At 37.2% G+C, this 19,205-nt stretch overlaps 1 protein-coding gene across 1 annotated transcript; it reads left to right on the forward strand.

Annotated features, from left to right (window-relative positions):
- Positions 1–15,603: 15,603 nt before the first annotated feature.
- Positions 15,604–18,988, forward strand: LOC113289199. The gene is made up of 3 exons (XM_026538401.1): positions 15,604–16,438; positions 17,152–17,499; positions 17,604–18,988. The coding sequence occupies exons 1-3, from the start codon at positions 15,977–15,979 to the stop codon at positions 18,222–18,224; spliced, it is 1,431 nt and encodes a 476-aa protein (XP_026394186.1). The 5' UTR covers positions 15,604–15,976; the 3' UTR covers positions 18,225–18,988.
- The last annotated feature ends 217 nt before the right edge of the window (positions 18,989–19,205 follow it).

A 19,205-nucleotide genomic window follows, 5' to 3' on the forward strand; every position in this document is an offset into this window, starting at 1 on the left:
TTGTGTCCCGTTGTGTTTTATCAGTCAAAAGCTAGGCACAACACAGCCCACGAACACATCACACGAACAAACGTGTTGTGCAGAGTTGTGTCATGCCGGCACAACGTGCTTTAAGCAATTTGAACTCACTTAATGGTATACATTAAGTTGGACATCACCGCGAGAATCTAAATAGAAATAGCCCACCAATTACTTGAACTTACTTCAGAAATTATTTCAAGTAAATAACTAACATGTTAAATCAATAAAAGAAATAGCCCATCAAGTATAAAAATTCCATCATTGTCATGTAAAGAAAATATTACATTAAACAATAAAAATATACCAAAAAGCTTATATATATATTAAAATAAAAAACATTGGCAAGCCCGATTTGTGAACCGGTCCAACTTACAAGTTGAAGAAACTTGGCATACCCATTAACAAAACAAAAGAGAAGAAAAAAAAATAGGGCATATATTCAGCAGAGAAAAATATCTACACATTCAAAATATAACATTTCACCGGACTGAATAAAACCTTGTAATAAAAGAGAAAACATCTAATAAATGTACGTACAAAATATAACTTTATAAACTAACTGCACATCCCTAATATAGCTAGTGAGCCATACAAAAAGTATTTGTAAGCTTTAATGGCCCTGCAAGATCATATTATAATAAGTTTACACTTTTCTTTATATTGGTCCAACTAGTCAAATATAGATAACGATATTATAATGCAGGTATTGAAATTAAGTTGCAGGGTATTATGCGCTATAAATATAGACTATTAGTCGTCAAATTAATAAGAGTTTTGTATATGTGTCGTACTTTAACATATTTTACGCGTGTTGTGCTTTCAAATTTGTTGTGATGTGCTGTGCTTTGGAACGTGCTGTGTCGTGCCACGTGCTATGCTATTCTGGTATGCCTATTAGTCTGGCACATCACGGTACACTAACCTAACGTGTTGTGCCCGTATTGTGCCAGATCAGGAGATGTGTCGTGTCGTGCTTGAATTTTAGTGTGTTGTGATATGCCATAAACGTGCTGGCACGACCTATTTTACATCTCTAACTGACACGACCATACAATTCACAAGCCGCAGAAACAAGATATCCTTATCAAGCTTTCTATAAATATTCTAGCAATAATATCCTTATTAAGCTTTGTACAGATATTCTAGCAATAATAATAGGTATACTCTCCAAAAAAAACTCTGCTCCCTCTTTTTCTCCAAAATTTTCTGATCAAAGAAACCTATTCTAGCTAAATCTTTCCCTGCTCAGATCTGCTTCCTTGAGAAAATTTGAGCAGGTCATGACTCTTCAGTCTCTACTCTACTTTCTTGTAATCTCTACTCTTTCATTTCGGCAATTAAATCTTTAGTTATGGTTTGACTGATTTTTCATTTTAGTTCAAATCTTAACTTAGGGTGTCTTTTTATTTTCGTTTGGGGGTTTTTGTCAAAGATTTTCAATTGGATTTGCTTTGATGAAGATTATCAAGAACAACAACAAGAATATCATCAGAACTCCAACACCAGAAGTAAGAACATCACCAAAGACTCCAGCAGCAACACCGACACTCAAGACACCAGCAACTAACAGATTCAGACAGTGTCGTCTCTAATATTTTAGAGGCTTGGGGAAAATAACCAGAAAAGCTCCTTTTTTGTATACACATAGGAAAAAAATAAATGATAAATACAAATTTTTTGAAAAAGTAACCAAACAATTCATTGATACGTGTACGTAAAAGTCTAATAAGGGTCCAAAAATAACTAAAGTTCAAATGGAAAAGGTACATGTCTAAGGAATTAAAAATCTGAAATACCAACAATGTATCAGGAAAAAACATCATCGCATAGAGATTTCCCTCTCGGTTATTGTCAAGATCAATATCATCCGAAAATTCGTGCTCAACTCAATAGCTATGATTTCTTCAACTTTGAAAAGATTTTTGTTGCTAGTGTCTAACTGATGTACTTCAAACAGTTACAATCTTAACACCACGGAAACTAATTTGAAAACTAAAACGAAACAAACTAATAAATTCAGTCAAAGTGATCATCTAGAATTCTAATTCTAATAAAGGATTGTATGCAATACAAGCGTATATCTTTATATTTGCTCTTCGTTAGTTTTTCTTAGTTATTTCCTATCTGTTGTTAACAAAGCGAGAATTAATGTATTTAGAAAAAAACAAACCTCAAATTTGTGCCTGACAGAGACGAATCACGCTTCTTTCTTTTTCTCTTCAAATCATGATTATTACCAGGTTCTAGATGAGCGTAAATACATATAGGTAGTAAATAAAATCTTTTGGGCCCCTCTGACTATTGGGACTAGGGCGGTCAACCCTTAGGCCTTATGTTAAAGACAACCCTGGATTCATAAGATCGATTTTAACGAAGCCTCAGACTGATCCAGACCGATTCAACCCTAAGATGAGTAATTTTGGTTACCTTAAGTAGTTCATAAACTGAAAATTGAATTATAATTTCATAAAATCTAACCTATTTAAGCAATCAAAAACAACAAAAGACATTGAGTTTGTCGATTCTTAACTTGTAGAAGTCATTGTCTGGAAGATTATCTTATCGTTGAAGTATATCGACTTCTTGATTTATCAATTCATGATTCTATGCTTGGAGTTCACCGTCTTCATCATTTGGTGTTGAATTATAGAGGACCAAAGAATAATAAGAAGAGTCATAGATTTAGGGTTTTCTTTTTTGTTTATGACGTTATGATTTCTGGTTAGCCACGTGGATGAATATATGGGGGTTTTCACTACGTGCAAATGTATTCAGCGGTAACATAAAATGTGCGTGGATGAAGTGTGGACGTGCATGGTTGGTTGATCCGCTAGCGGTTCAAATAAATACGTGGGCATTTAAAGAAGAACTGTGCGCGGTTGAACAAGAATCGCCAATGGCTAACACTACACGAAATCAAGTAATTTGTAACAACCGTTTTTCTAACGGTTATTTTTTTTTGTAATGACGAAAGATCGTTGTAATAAATGGTATCTGTTACTGAGTTTTCCGAGGGTTGTGCGGAATTACCTTCTTATCATCAACTTAAAATGCCAAGTTACCGTGTTACCCTCTATTAGAATTATTTACGCTCCATGCTCAAGAGAAACCCAGCATCCTAACTCATTTTTCTCTGAATCGAAACTTTTTCAACATTTGGGGGTCAAATGATTTTCCAATTTGGAGGTTACAAACTATTGATTTTGAATGATGCAATTTTTGATGGTGATTATGAATATCTATATCTTTCAAATCTATATTTGGTTATATATTTTAGGATTGTGGTTTTTTTGTTTGATAATCGAGATTAAGAAGATCTGTATATGTGATTATAGACATTATTGTGCATTGTATCTTGTTTTGAGAATATCTCAGTGAAATTAGTAAGTTTAGTTGATAATTAAACTGAGCCAAATACAATATTTTATTTGTTTGTAGGATGTCACCATTTCTTGTAGATGGGTGAATCAATTGATTGTATATGAAAGCAATAGCTTTAATGAGAATCTCAACTAGTTTCTGCAATTTAAATAAGAACCAAAGAGATGTTTTGTTCATACTTTGTTCCCTTTGCCTGGTCAGATTCTAGTTCTTTGTGATTTGAATTCATTGCCAGAATGTGGATTAAAATTAAGTGTGTATATGCGCCTTCACCAAGTATTTTTATGTGTTAGTTGAATTATGTAGTCTTGGGTCATGTTATAATGTCTTTTGACGGATGATCTAAAGCTTATTATATCTTTTAAGAATATTTTGGTGAAGTTTTTAGATTTCGTTTATAAAGTTAGACTCAGGCATGGTATTTGGATGTCAGATATTAGCATTGGTGAATCAAGCTGGTATTTTTTTTTGAGAAGCAGCATCTCTAATGGGTATCCCTTCTCCATATTGTAGATTAAATGCGCATATGCCTCTACCAAGTAGTGTTTACTATGAGTTGGACTGATAGATAATCAAATATGCAATTTCAAACATAAATGTACCTTATGCAAACCCAGAGGGTTGGAAGGGAACTATTAAGAAATATTAAAGCAACTAGTTTTCAGTATGCATTTGTTTTCATAGTTTACTCTTGCATTTTGTATGATTGTGCCCATTTCTTCCATTTTTTTTCTATTATGGACACTAATTCTAATCAAATTCACGAATCCAGTTCTAAATTTTTTTAATCAATCTATGTTCTTCTCATCAAGTATCATAATCAAAATACATCGATTTTTCATCTTCTATATTTTGTACCTTATTAAACAGATTTCATCAATTTCCAAAAAGATCAGACATATATACAAAAATATGATATTTTTGCAGATCTAAATCTGCATTCTAAAATCATTAACAACAGTTTCGTAAAACGTAAAAGCCTCTATCATCTCGTTAAACAGTCCAGAGATACCATTCATAGAAAAACTATCAACACCCACAATGGAAAAATTCCCAAAAGACTAGACAACCTATGCATCACAAATAACTAAATGTTCTTCTCGAGTATACTTAGCTTGACGAACTAACAAGGGTCCAGATATCTTTTAAGAAATTATATTGAAATTGGAAGGAATTTTGTGGTAAGAAGGGGGTTTTAATTGATACGATGTGAGAAATTAGTATTTATAGAAAATTCAAATAAAGTCGTTGGGCGTCTAAACTTGGTTGCACGATTGGATATGGACGCTTGCGGTTGAACGTAGATCGCCCGACCAAATCTATGTTAAATGGTGAAACAAGATATACACCAGCAATTGAGAAAATGTCAAATTTACTAGTTTTTCCCTCCGTCTTTCATTTTTACCTATCCCATGAGAAAAAAATAGCAAAATCATGAATTTTCCCATCCTGTGGGAATTTTCCTTGTTAGCTATGAAAGGAGGACTATTTGGACATTTTCATGTATCCGCTTTTCGGATAGTTGAATCCGTAGAGGTTCCCGTCGTGAAAATAGAAGAGCCCCAAAAACAGGGTCCAAACACTGGTGTTGTCCCGTGCCTTGCCGTTTCGGGCCACAGATGAGGATGCCAATTACAGGAATAAAGATGTTTATGAGAAACAGCGAAAACAACCAAACCACAGGTAAAACGAGAAAAGAGGGAATCAACAGACAGGGAAAGAAACGCGTTTTCAGTTACTTCACTGTTTACCATTTCCAACTCGACGCCACCGCGTACTTTCGCCACGTGTGTCAACTTTAATAAATGATCTTTTAATCTCAACTGTCGAGTACTCAATTCCATCTCAAGCTCCCCTTCTCATAAGACTGGTGCATGAGAAAATAAATGGTCCCCTCAAATCCCCCCAACTTGTGCATGTGCGTAGTATACTAGTATGTAACCCTACTGCCGTTAACTTCACGGTGCTGCTCTTTTTCTGAGACGTTAAGCTTAACGGTGGTGTTAACCATTAATAATTATTGTTTAATCACCGAAACAGTCCTACATTATTACCACTGTTGCGCTGAGAAACTCATTTCCTGGGGTTTAACGAAATTGTACTGTTGACACTTAAGGTTGGTCATTATCTGATTGAAATCACTGACCAAACGCTACCTAAATTTTCTGACCTTTCTAACCGTTATCACCAAATTCAAGAAAGATCCAACGGCTGCTGTTTTACCAGACCTTATTAGGGACTAGGAGAGTGTAGGTAGCCCTAGCCCCTCTTAACAGATCACAACGTTATAACGTCTGTTAAAAGCTACTTTCTCTATTTAAACGGCGCAGAACATATATATTGATTGACTTGATTCTTCTCTCACTTCATTTAAGAGACTCTCCTGTCGATTTTTTTGTCATTTTTTAATTTTTTTTACGGAAAAATATTCTGAAAATATATAGCCAATTCAGAATTAAAAACCTCGCGTTTTTAGGGCCATTCAAAAGGATTTAGGGGTCAACAATAAAACAAAAAAGGTCACCCAAAGGAAAAATGTAGCCAGCCCTTATCTCGCGTAATTCGTAGCAAAATTACCCTTATATATTCGGAGGATATGATAATATTTTTATCCTCCAATTTCAATCGGAAGCCAAAATATTACCCAGACTTCCGATTGTAGTCGGTGCAGTATTAGAATGATTTTTGTTTCATTTTTTCCATTTCTTTTTTATTTTTTAGTTGTTAGAGTTATAGAGAAGAAGGTGAAGGAAAAAAGGGAAAACCCATTTTATCACTACAAAAATGGATGGATATGAAGAAGAAGGTGGGAATCATGGCGAAGACGATTTGGGGTATATGTTGAATGATCCAAACTTTTGTGGAGAGGAAAACCTAGACGACCCTTTCATGGAAGAAAATGGAGAATCGCCTGATATTGAAGCTAACAATGCATATAAAACACAGGTATTGTGTTAAGAAACTCAAATACTCGATTTACATGCGTTTATGTGCTTTTGTAAACAAGAAAAACCGATTATTGCATGCATTGAATGCCATGAACTACCCAGATTCGGTAGATCATTTTCTCGAATAAACTTACGAATATAACACACAGAGTACCAAATATGTATATTCGGTAGTTCCAAGATAGTAGTTTACTGCCGAATATGAGAAAAAACCCCAAACTGGTTTTCCAAAAAAATCTACATTCGGTAGTTATGTAGAGTTATTTACCCCCGAATGGCCCCAAAAACGAATTCCTCAAAAAAATTTAAAACTCAGTATTTTTATCCTTTACAATCGGTAATAGTTTAACATTATTTGACTGCCGAATATAACAATGGCCTCAAAATAAAATTTCCGAAAACTTGAAAATCGGATGTTTATCGATTAAAGTTATCTCCCGGTTATTTATATTCGGTTGTTTTACTATATATTTTAGCTTCCGATTATATCATTTTTTGCACTCAGTAAACTGTGTACATTCATTTGCATAAATCGGGTGTTTTGGGTAACCGATAGGATTCCGAATATAGTATATTCGGCAGTTTGACTTATTTAATAACCTCCGATTATTGTATAATAATTTGTTGCTTTCATATGCAGGCCGTTGAAGAGTCTGTTGATGATTTCTATTTGAGGCCCGACACTTCCCTATACTATGCAAACGATTTGGTATACTCATTACTACTTTTTTTTTCTTCAAAATTTATATGTTAAATGGTTATGCTTATTAGATTTGTTTTGTTTTATGCACGTTTAGACATTTCGAAGTAAGAAGGAGGCAAAGGAATGGCTTATGAACAAGGCAAAAGATAACATGTGCGTGGTAGTTCAAAATAATCATGTTAATGACACTCGATTTGAAATGATTTCTGAGCGAGGTGGGACGCGAAAGAGTCACGAGGGAAAGAATAGTAAGTACGTACGGAAGACGAATAGGAAATACCGAAGCAATACCAAGAAGATAGGATGCCCATTTAAGATTATCTTCTATAAGCCCGATGGTATTAAAGGCAAAGAGTATAAAATGTATAAAGTTGATAACGGTTGTCACAACCATGATGATCCGTTGGATTTAATTGGACATGTAATGGTTGCCAAGTTAAAACAACATCAAATGCAGACGGTGAGGTCTATGCGGATCCAAAAAGCGAGTGCAATCTTAAGTAAAATAAAGGCGGACGACCCCGATAACTTGTCTTCTTTGTCTACAATTAAGTCGGCCCTAGCTACGATCAAAAGGACTGAATGGGATGGTAGAACGGTCATGCAACAATCAGAGTGGTTAGCGGAGTTACACGGCTACACCTTGAGAATGGAAGAAAAGGATGGTATAGTGGTTCGTATTTTCTTGGCACATCCCGAAATGATCCAATTGGCTCAATGCTTTCATCAAATTTTGTTGATAGATGCTACTTATAAGACAAACAAGTATAACATGCCGTTGTTGAACATTGCTTGTCATACTTCGGACAAAAACACGTTTACGATTGCATGGGGTTTAATGGATCATGAGAACAATGTGAGTTTCATTTGGATGTTGGAGACGTTGAGGTCCATTTATAACGGTGATAATTTTCCAAGGGTTATTGTAACGGATAACGATCAAGCCTTAATGCATGCAATAGCGGTAGTGTTTCCGGAATCCCAAAACTTGCAATGTACGTGGCACATTCAATGCAATCTCAAAACCAATTGCCATCATCATTTCCAAGCTAAAAGACCAAGGAAGGGTACCAAGAGGTCAAAGGAAGAGGATGATCACATTAGTAAATTAACCGTGGAAGAACGTAAGGAAGAGGATAGGTTATTTGAAGAAAAGTGGAAGGAGGATGGAATTATTTGGAAAATGTTCATGAAAGCATGGGACAAAATCGTTTGGTCGATGACCGAGGAAATTTACGAATGTAACTTGAAGAAATTTGAGGATGAATACGGCACGGACTACCCAAAACCGGTTGAGTATTGTAAAAAACAATGGTTAACGATTAAGGAGAGGTTTGTGTTTGCATGGACATATGAATATCGTAACTTCAAGAACGAGGCGACAAGCATTGCGGAGGGGTCTCATGGTCGACTAAAGAAAATACTAATTGGTAGTCAAAATGGAGTTGTGTCGATCCAAGAAGCAATCCATGAATTCACCAATCGTGATCTCGTAAAGATTAGGAAATGTATGCAATTTAGTGTACACCAATTCCCGATGGAACATATTAAGGAAAAATTGCTTCTAAGGGGAGTTGTTCATAAAGTTTCAAGATGGGCAATAAATCGCATGATGAAACAATTGAAGTTATATAAAACTTATGATGACGAGAATACGGTTTGTGTTTGCAAGGATATGATAGGTATTGGACTCCCGTGTCGTCATAAGTTGGGTAGGTATGTTGAAGTGATTGACATCAATGATATTCATCCATTTTGGAAGCAATTAAATTTCACTCCGAACACCCCGGTAGTTGATGGTCCGTCTTTCTTGGAGTCGGAATTGTGTGCACGAATAGCCGAGCGTTACGCTACATCAAACGGCACCAAAAAGCAAATATTGATGCATAATTTGGAGGAAGCCCTTCACCCTTGTTTAAGGGAGGTTGATGAACCTATTAAGCAAAAGAACACCGGTAGGCCGAACACCGAAGTGTCGAGGACCATCCAAAGAAAAGAGTTGAAGGAGTATTTGTCTAATAAAAGAATATTGTCTAGGCACGAGCGTTCGGAAGCCGAATTTGAAGATGAGCCGAACCTAAGAAAAGAGGTCGTCCAAGAAATGATCAAAGTGGACCAACCACCCGACAAGTAAGGCCAAAGATCTCTACAGATCCTTCTCAAGTAAGTCAACCCAATGTTGTCGAAGAAGTTGTTGAGCAAATGAACGCCTCGCAACAAACCCAACCAATGGAAATTCTTACTATAAAAGAGGAAAAAGGTACTCTTCGTTGCCCTAGAGATCTTAATGGAAGACCAAATCGATCCACATATACAATATACAAAGAGTATTTGGAACAACTCCCTCCACTTATCATTCCATTTGTTTTGTCGACCGACGAGGTTGATGGGGATGGAAATTGTGGGTTTCACGTTGCTACGGAACAAATGGGTTACTTTAGAGAGGCGGATATCGAAGATGTCACCCAATGCCAATATTTAAGAAATAAGATGGTGGTACAACTAGTGAAGAAAAAGGGTTTTTATATGGAGATGATGAGGCGAGGAGATAGATACGACAAAGAACAAGAGTTCAAAGACTTAGTTGCGCGTGTGAAGTGCCGAAAGGGATTGAAGACAATCAGATCCAAGTATTGGATGACAATGCCTAAATTTGGATATCTCCTAGCGGACGTTTTGAATTGCGTGGTACATTTCTTTGTTCCTCCTATGTATGGACTTAGCATGACGTTTGCACCCACAAGAACGGCTTGCGACGAGTCGGTTAAAGATAGAAGAATCGTAATGGCATTTGTGAATGAAATGCATTTTATCGGTTTAAGAGTAAAGAAAGATTGTCCGTTACCTCCGTTGAGTAAGTGGCACGATTACTTCCCGATGAACCATTGCAAGGATTGGGTGAAACAATATGAGTCCAACATGGTTGATTGGGATCGCGTTATGGACAACAACTTTCCCGCTGAGTTACTCGAATTGATCCCCTCGGATGATGACGATGTTTGATCGTTTTATAACATGGTGCACCCTTGAAGAAACATGGGATGGTTCATAATTGTGGCGTGGCTTCTTGTACTTACCAACAAAAGGACCCAATGAAACGTTAATCCAAAATATACGATCGTCCTGCTGTTCTTTGGGTAGATCTTTCACAATGTAATAATTTTTTATCCATTCGGTCTCTTCCTCAACTTGTTTTAATCTTTCCCTTTGATGGAATTGTTCTTGACCTCGCTTCTTAGCCTTGATTTCCTCTTCCTCCTCCTTCGTTTCCACTAACGATGATTTAATTTTTTTTGGGTTGTTTGTTCCTTTTTTGTATTTCTTCTTCCGTTGCTGCAATTGATGTAGTTGTTCGCTTGCATCTTCGAAGTATGTTGTCGATTGATGATGGACTTGCCATTGAAAAGGTTTTTCATTCTGATTTTTTACTCAATAATAACTGAGAGGGGTTACCCTCCTTATATAGATTAGAGTTCTAACGGCTCTAATTTTTGAAAATATGGCCGTTGAGGTTTCTGAAAATATGGCCGTTGAGGTTTCGTATCGATGATGCACTACAATCGGTTGCTAACGATACACGTATTTCCTCCGAAAAGAACATTCGGTAGCGAACTTAAATTTTTATCTACCGATTAGGTTGGTATTTCTAAACACGACTATATTATTCGGAGGCTAATTTTTTTTGTAAAGTCCCGAATATACGATGGCCCAAAAATCAGAATTTGGGAAAAACTGATACTTTTCAAATTTTGAACTTGCAATAATCGGAAGTCAACTCAGTTACCCAAACTTCCGAATATGGGTTGTCTAACCTTCTATATTGGCCCTTGGAACCACCTAGAGCCATGGCATGGTTTGTTTTGAACTTGTAATATTCGGAGGATAAATTTTTTTTGTAAAGTCTCGAATGTACGATGGCCCAAAAATCCGAATTTGGGAAAAACTGATACTTTTCAAATTTTGAACTTGCAATAATCGGAAGTCAACTCAGTTACCCAAACTTCCGAATATGGGTTGTCTAACCTTCTATATTGGCCCTTGGAACCACCTAGAGCAATGGCATGGTTTGTTTTGAACTTGTAATATTCGGGGGATAATTTTTTTTTTGTAAAATCCCGAATGTACGATGGCCCAAAAATCAGAATTTGGGAAAAATTGATACTTTTCAAATTTTGAACTTGCAATAATCGAAAGTCAACTCAGTTACTCAAACTTCCGAATATGGGTTGTCTAACCTTCTATATTGGCCCTTGTAAAGTCCCGAATGTACAACACAAATCATTGTCATTTATCTTCTCTTCTTTTCTTACGACCGTGACTACCTCCCAGTCCTGCACGACCACGGGTTTGAGCACCTTCAGTTGGAGCAGCTTCAGTTGGAGCACCTTCAGCGCTCGATGAAGCTCGAGTTCTTTTACCCGTCTTTGATACTGCCACCTTGGGCGGATGCCTCTTCGTGACTTTCTCACCAAACCGGGCAGCATAATCTTCGTTATCCATATTATCAACTAGGTCTCTAGCCTCTTTGATCTTCTCAGCTGGCATGGGATCTCCGCTATTCAGGCATGTAGTTAACATTTTGGAAACACGCTTGAACCTATTCACCTGTTTTTTATATGTAATGACATAACATCAAACGGTAATTACCTAAGATTTATAGGAATAATATAAAATGAACAAAAATATAAGAACACGCACCAGTCTATCATAACCAGCTGGTTTTTCTTTGATGATACAATTATAACTTGAACCCGCCGCAGTAGTGTTGGATTTGATTTCACGGATAACCAAAGGATGTGATACGTTGTTATACCAACTCATATAGTCTGGAGAATTTTCATCACCTCGGGTGGTTCGTCTACCAATGTCGATAATGAAGTCATTCCTCTTATCCCAGTTATCAAGAACAGTAGGTGGGCCTGTGTGAACAATCGTGAGATTGTCACCACTAGAAGAGCACAATTCCAACTCCAATTTGTAGTAATCCCCCATTTCCTCCACAGGTTGATGTTGTATATACCAGTGTTGTCGCATCACCCTAGAGGGGTTATACATCACATATCCTGTGGGGTGCCACTATGATCCAAAATAAAGGGACAAGTCCGACCGAACATTTATATGCCCACTGGCTCGATCTTCCTTGTATGGGTCAAAGCATACGTCCGAGGCCTTCAATTGGTCCAAAATCTCCCTCATGCGAATCAACTGCTGCTCTTTTGTCCTAGAAGGGTTGTCTTCAAATATATACTTTGTTCCTCTAGGAGTACCTTTGCACCACCCCGGGTTCTCTCCGGCCAACTTCAGGATAGGGAAGTGGTCATAGATCCATGCCTATATACATAAGAAACCAAGTTTTAGTAAATAGATTGTGTATATTCGGTAGTAATTTCCAAACATTATTTTCGATTATATATAATCGGAAATAAAACTAAGTACCTATCCACCGAATAACCAACATTCGGAAATAGATATGGATCATTTCCTAACAAATATGCGTCATTTGGAGTTTAGTAACCTATAGTTTTTCTGGCCTGTATATTCGGTTCTAATATCAAAAGTATATTTCCGTTTATATATAATCGAAAAACAAAATAAGTACCTAGCCACCGAATAACCAACATTCAGAACAAGAGATGGATCATTTCGTACCGAATATGCGTCATTTAGAGTTCAGTAACCTATAATACTTTGGCCTATATATTCGGCAGTAACTCCCCAAGACTAAACTCCGATTCTAAACAATCGGAAGTAAAACTAAGTAACATGTTCCCGAATATGCATAATTTGGAGTTATGAATATGCATCATATGTATTGTCTACCGAATAACTATAGAGTGAGTTATAGAGTTAAAGTAAAAACCTGCAATAGAGCCACGTTTCCGGCAACTTGGCATGTTCCTACCCTCGAAGCCTTTCTCAACTCTTCCATCAAGAATGCTAGGCATGCCGTGCCCCAAGAATTGTCACCGACTTCATGGAGAGGATCCAAAAGTTGTATAAGGTTGGCGTCGATCCGGTTGCCAGAAGTATTGGGGAATATGACACATCCCAATACACAAAGGAGATATGCGGTGGCAGCGTGGTTCACTTGCTCATCAGTTAACGTTCCATTATTTTCCTTCTCCAAGGTGCCTCGGAACATATTCATCAAAGCTGTAATGTTGATCTGTCTTGTTCTGTAGCTTGCATGCCTCCTAAACTCTGCTGTTGTTGTCTCTTCATCCCAACCTAAGCAATTTTTAGTGAGAGCATAAAGTTGTGCCCAACTTAACTGCTTTGTGTAGTTAAACTTCACAGCTGTGCCTTGGTCGGGAAGGTTAAGAATCTGCACAACATCATCCGGGATAATCGTCATCTCCCCAAACGGCATATGGAAAGTATCGGTCTCAGGATACATTCTCTCCACGAACGCCGATATGGCCACACGATCATGTTCCAACAATAAATTCTTGGCGGCATTAGCTAACCCCGAGTTGGCAACAATTGACTTGAACCTTTCACATTCACCGGATAAAGGCCACGCAAGCATTTTAGTTGGTGCGGCGGTAGGTTTGAGTAGACGGACCGCATCTTGATGATCCTATTAAAGTACATAAAAAAATCCTTAATACAAATATTACGATATAACACATAGACAATAGATTAATAAAAGATAGTAATTTTATTACCTCGGTTTTGTATATTTCTATGGCCCATGAGTCTTTGTATCCAAATAACAATTTTCCTCCATCCGCCGGTAGCCCAAGGATTGTGCCTGCTGGAATACCCTTCTTCTTCAAGTGCTGAGGGACAAGATGTGATGCTTTCTTAGCAATATCCTTCTTTACACCATCTTTTCTTTTTTTTGGCTTTTTGGGTACCACTTGGTTGTCCTTCTTCTTCTACTCTTGGCACTGGATCAACTGGTTCAATTTCATGGTGGGGTGTAACTTGTGGAACAGTTGGTTCTGCACTTTGTTGAGCGGCTTGTTCAACACTTGGTTGCACCCCTTGTTCACTGCCTTGTTGTTCTACACTTTGTTCAGCACTTGGTTGCACTCCTTGTTGACTGTTTTGTTCTTGTAAGCTTTGTTGAGCACTTGAATTATCTTTGGCACTCCTTTCCCTCATAGCACTAGCTGTCACTTTCTTCCTCCTTTCTCGACTTTGTCTAAACAACAAAGAAAGGAACAATATTTACAAACTATACAATCAGAAGACAAAGTATGGAAATATAACCCGAATGTACACATTCGGACGTAAGAAGACACATACTGTTCCGGAATACAAAACAATCGAAAGCTCACTAAACATATTTACAACCGAATATGCATCAATTGGAGTTCAGAAGCTCTAAATTTTTCATCCTACACCATCGGAAGACAAAGTACACAACTATAACCCGAATGAACAAATTCGGAAGTAAGAAGACACATTTTCCCGAATGAAAAACAATCGGAATATATTTAAACATGTTTACAACCGAATATTCATCAACTGGAGTTCAGAAACTCTAAAATTTTATCCTACACAATCGGAGGTATAAAACATTATATTGTCTTCCGAATAAATACTAGCCCCAAAATGGGATTTTTCCTATATCAGAAATTTTGAGATTTTTTCAATATATATATATATATATTCGGTGGTGAGTGTACTTCCGAATACTGTGTGTCTACTTAAATATATTCGGGAGCCAAAAAATTCATTAAACTACCGATTATTACCAGTTTGTATCCACGAAGATATGGCCAACAATATTCGGCCGATAACCATCAAATATTTCTCCCGAATACTGTCGATGTTCTTGAGAAATGAAGAACACGACTACATTTGGAAGTAAATAAGCATGAATATCGCCCGAATCTGGATAAATAACCGAAAATCCTAGAAATTGTTTTTCTCGATTCGTCGAATTAAAGCGAAATAAACCCCAAAAATGATAGATTCTTAACTAATTAGGGCCATTTGAAGTTGACGAAGTGTTTGACTACCGGAATCGCCACCACCGACTACATCGACGGGTACTTCTTCTTCGCGTTCTTCTTCATTTGCAGCAACAATTTCTTTATTTCTTGCTAAAATCCCAATCTTTGGATCGATACCCCGAGCAACGTTTTTGGTTCTAGGTCTGTGGGTTTCATTTCCCTTATCCATTGTTTTATAAACGAATCGACGATGTTTTGATTTTACGATTCGCGGCGATGTTTCGGTTGAACACAAGAACGAGGGAAAGTTTTTTTTTCTTCCACAATCGGAAGATAATATGAAACTGGAAGAAGAAGAGTTGAAATGAATAGAATTTTTTTTGATTTGGTTTTTATACAGTTTTACCAGAAGGGCATTTATGTAACTTCAATATTATATAGGGTACCTCTTAACTAGAGTCTTTGGCTGGGTATAAATTGATGGCCCCTAAATCCTTTCTAGTGGCCCCTAAAAACGGGAGGATTAAAAATATTACTGTTTTTGATTTTATTTTTTTTAATAATTTACAATCCGAGTCCAAAGGGGAGGATCACGACACCATTCTCTTCCCTCTTGTTCTACTTTGTTGTTGGTCGCTTTTCAGTTTTTTCAATGTGTAGCCCCCTCCGCTAAACATTTCACTTTCTTCACTCTCTCTCTTTAAAACAAACAGAAAAACCAACCCCTATTTCACATTTCACTTCATTTGATCGAACAAATCATTATCTCCAGTCCTCTCTGGTTAATCATTTTCTTCCCATCTCCAGAAACAACCACAACAAGTACTAGTAGTAGAAGTAGAAGAAGAAGGAATATCATATCTATGAAGAGAGTACTATTCTTCTTCTTCTCTATGATTTTTTCTTCTTCTTCGGTATCATCGTCAAACTAATTTGTTTGTTCCTGTGTTTGAGTATTGATTTTAAGGGGAATCTTTGTTATTTAGGGTTAGGGTTAAAGAAAGAAGAAGAAGAAGATGGAGAGGAAACAAGGGTTTTTTTCAGCACTGAGAGAAGATGTAGTGAGAGCATTATCACCAGCAAGGTCAAGAACTAAAAGTCCAGCAAGGAGTGCATCACCAATGTCAGGATTACTGAGAAGGAACAAAAAGCAACCAAGTAATTTTAGTAATTATAATAATAATCCTGAACCATTGATTGCAAGATCTGGAAGTTTAAGACCTGTTGGTGAGACATTAACACCATTAATGGAAGGACCTGATCCAGATGGTAACACTAGTGAAAATGGTGATTCGAAAAGAGAAGGTTGGGGTCATTGGGTCAAAGGACAGTTATCTAGAGCTCCTTCTGTTTCTGCTACTGCTTATAAACGTTCCGATCTGAGACTTCTTTTAGGTGTTATGGGTGCTCCACTTGCTCCTGTTCATGTTAGCTCTATTGATCCTCTTCCTCACCTTAGTATTAAAGATACTCCCATAGTGAGTACTCCTCTCCATTTCTCACTCACTACGTATTTGATTCAACTGTTTAATGTTACTTTTTTTAGTTTCATTTTAGATTTTATTAGGATCATGCTTTTTCTTCTGGGTTTTACCCAAACTGGGAATTGAAATGATTAAAAACTGTTTTGATTTTTTTTTTTTTTGGGTTGGTGATATTATTACTGTTATAAATTTTAAGTTTGAATGATGGATTTCTACAACGAAGACTGGGTATTTTGGGTTGGTGAAGAATGTTTTCCATGAGAGTTTGCTTTTTAGTTTGGTGAAGATTTCACATGGAAAAACAATACTAAGTGTTTTCTTTTCCTTTTTTGTTTAATGAGTAGTATTTTATTTTTTTGTTGAATTGTACTTTGAATTGAAATTTCTTTGTTGTTCTTAATTATTCAATAGATTTGTTTGGTAGAACATGCAAAATGGGTATGCTTTTATTATGTGAATCAAAGTGTGTGAATTGTGGAATTTGGTCATGTTGAACAGCAAATTGAAAAATTTCATGTGACTAAGATGTTGATGGTTCTAGTAATTGACAGTAAATACTGTAGAAAATAATTTGTTAAAGGTAATTTTTTTAAGGAAAATGTTGATGCTGAAGCGGATATCTCTGTTTGAGGTTGATCTAGTTGTGGTGTATTAGGATTTCTTTGTTATCTTCAACATACTGAATCTCTTTGTCTCAACCACTGCAGGAAACTTCCTCTGCTCAGTACATTTTGCAGCAGTATACAGCTGCATCTGGAGGGCAAAAGTTGCAGAATTCAATCCGTAATGCTTATGCCATGGGTAAGGTGAAGATGTTGGCTTCTGAATTCGAGACAGCCACCAAAGTCATGAGGAACCGGAATGCATCTAGAGCTGCTGAAACTGGTGGGTTCGTTCTCTGGCAGATGAATCCAGACATGTGGTATGTCGAGCTTGCGGTAGGTGGTAGCAAGGTTCATGCTGGCTGTAATGGAAAGCTTGTCTGGAGGCACACTCCCTGGCTTGGTGCTCATGCTGCTAAAGGACCTGTTAGACCTCTACGTAGAGCACTCCAGGTAAATCTTGTTCTTCCACTTCATGATCTTCACCTTGATGAATCATAGTGGATTCTGTCTCTCTTGTCTGTATCTGATAGGAAGTGGATTCTGTTGTTATTTAGGGTCTTGATCCCAGAACCACCGCAAGCATGTTTGCTGATTCAAGATGCATTGGTGAGAAGAAAATTAATGGGGAAGATTGCTTCATTCTCAAGCTCTGTGCAGATCCACACACACTGAAATCCAGGAGTGAAGGACCAGCAGAGATCATAAGACACGTCTTGTTTGGTTACTTCAGCCAGAGGACTGGTCTTCTTGTCCATATGGAGGATTCCCACCTTACAAGAATCCAATCCAATGGAGGTGATGCCGTGTACTGGGAAACCACCATTAATTCCTTCCTGGACGATTATAGGCCGGTTGAAGGGATCATGATTGCACATTCAGGTCGATCTGTAGTGACCCTTTTCAGGTTTGGGGAGATGGCCATGAGCCACACCAAGACTAGAATGGAGGAAGCTTGGACAATTGAGGAAGTGGCTTTCAATGTTCCAGGATTATCGATGGACTGTTTCATCCCCCCTGCAGACATCAGATGTGGATCAATTAGTGAAGCCTCTGAGCTTCCTCATGGAGAAAGAGGAAAGAGCATTGCTGCTGCTGCACATCGAGCGAAAGTTGCTGCCTTGGAGAAGTCTCATAATGCTAATCTTGATAACATGGTGTGGAAGGTCGAGCTCTAGAAATGATTTTAGGATTTTGGTTCAGGAAAAATTGTTCATATAGGTAGCTAGTTTAATTGACTGACACGGTAGGAGGAGGTCTAAGTAGGAGCTAAGCTGATAGAGAAGTTTTAGATTCGGTATGCATTCTAATCTGTAAATAGAGCATAATCGTTCACGGGTTCTCTCTGAACCTGGTTGGATCTTTATACTCTCAATGCAGAAGCCATTTACATAATTTGGTGGAGGAAGATCAGTTTCTGTCCGAGGAATCAGATGGAGGTTTGTTTTTTTCAGTTTACCTTCCATATACGAAGGATCTTGGTGGCACTTCGGCATCTCAGAGAGATCACCAACCTTCAATAATTCTACTAATCTTTTTGCCTTTAAAAGCATTCCAAGGGACTGATGGCAGCAAGAACTCAACTGCCATCCAAACCTGGGTACACTTCATGTTTCTTTCTTTCTTTTTTTTCATCTGGATTTGATTTCTAATGTTTATCAATGTGTTAGTTTGTGTGGTTTCTTGATTGATGTAGAAGTTATTTTTAGTATGTAAAAGAAAGTGACATCTCTGGATCTGTTGACAGAGAAAGTAGGGTTAAAAATAGTAAAAAAGCAGATGAAATTCCTTGTCTCTTTTTTTACCTTACTGTATAACCAAATTCTGAGTGTCTGATCTTTGTTTTCTGGTTAATTATTGTTGCCAGTGCTGCTCAGATAAACTGTAAACAGAAACAGAAAAAGAAAAAAAACCTCTATCAAACATTGAATGCTTACAATTATTGTTACCAGTGTTTCTCTTCACTCTTTTTCTTTTCCTTTTTGGTCATGTGAATTTTATCTCCATCAAAATTGAAAGCTCATATGTCATGGTCTGTTCTATCTTTCTTTAGGTGCATGACAGCATTTTGGTTTTAATAGTTTTGGACATGGAAGTTTTGAATCAACAAGCACGGGTTGTTATTCCCAGTGGTTGTTCATTCTTCTTCTCTTTTCTTT

The sequence above is a fragment of the Papaver somniferum genome, chromosome 6, assembly GCF_003573695.1.
Source record: "Papaver somniferum cultivar HN1 chromosome 6, ASM357369v1, whole genome shotgun sequence".
Lineage (NCBI taxonomy): Eukaryota > Viridiplantae > Streptophyta > Magnoliopsida > Ranunculales > Papaveraceae > Papaver > Papaver somniferum.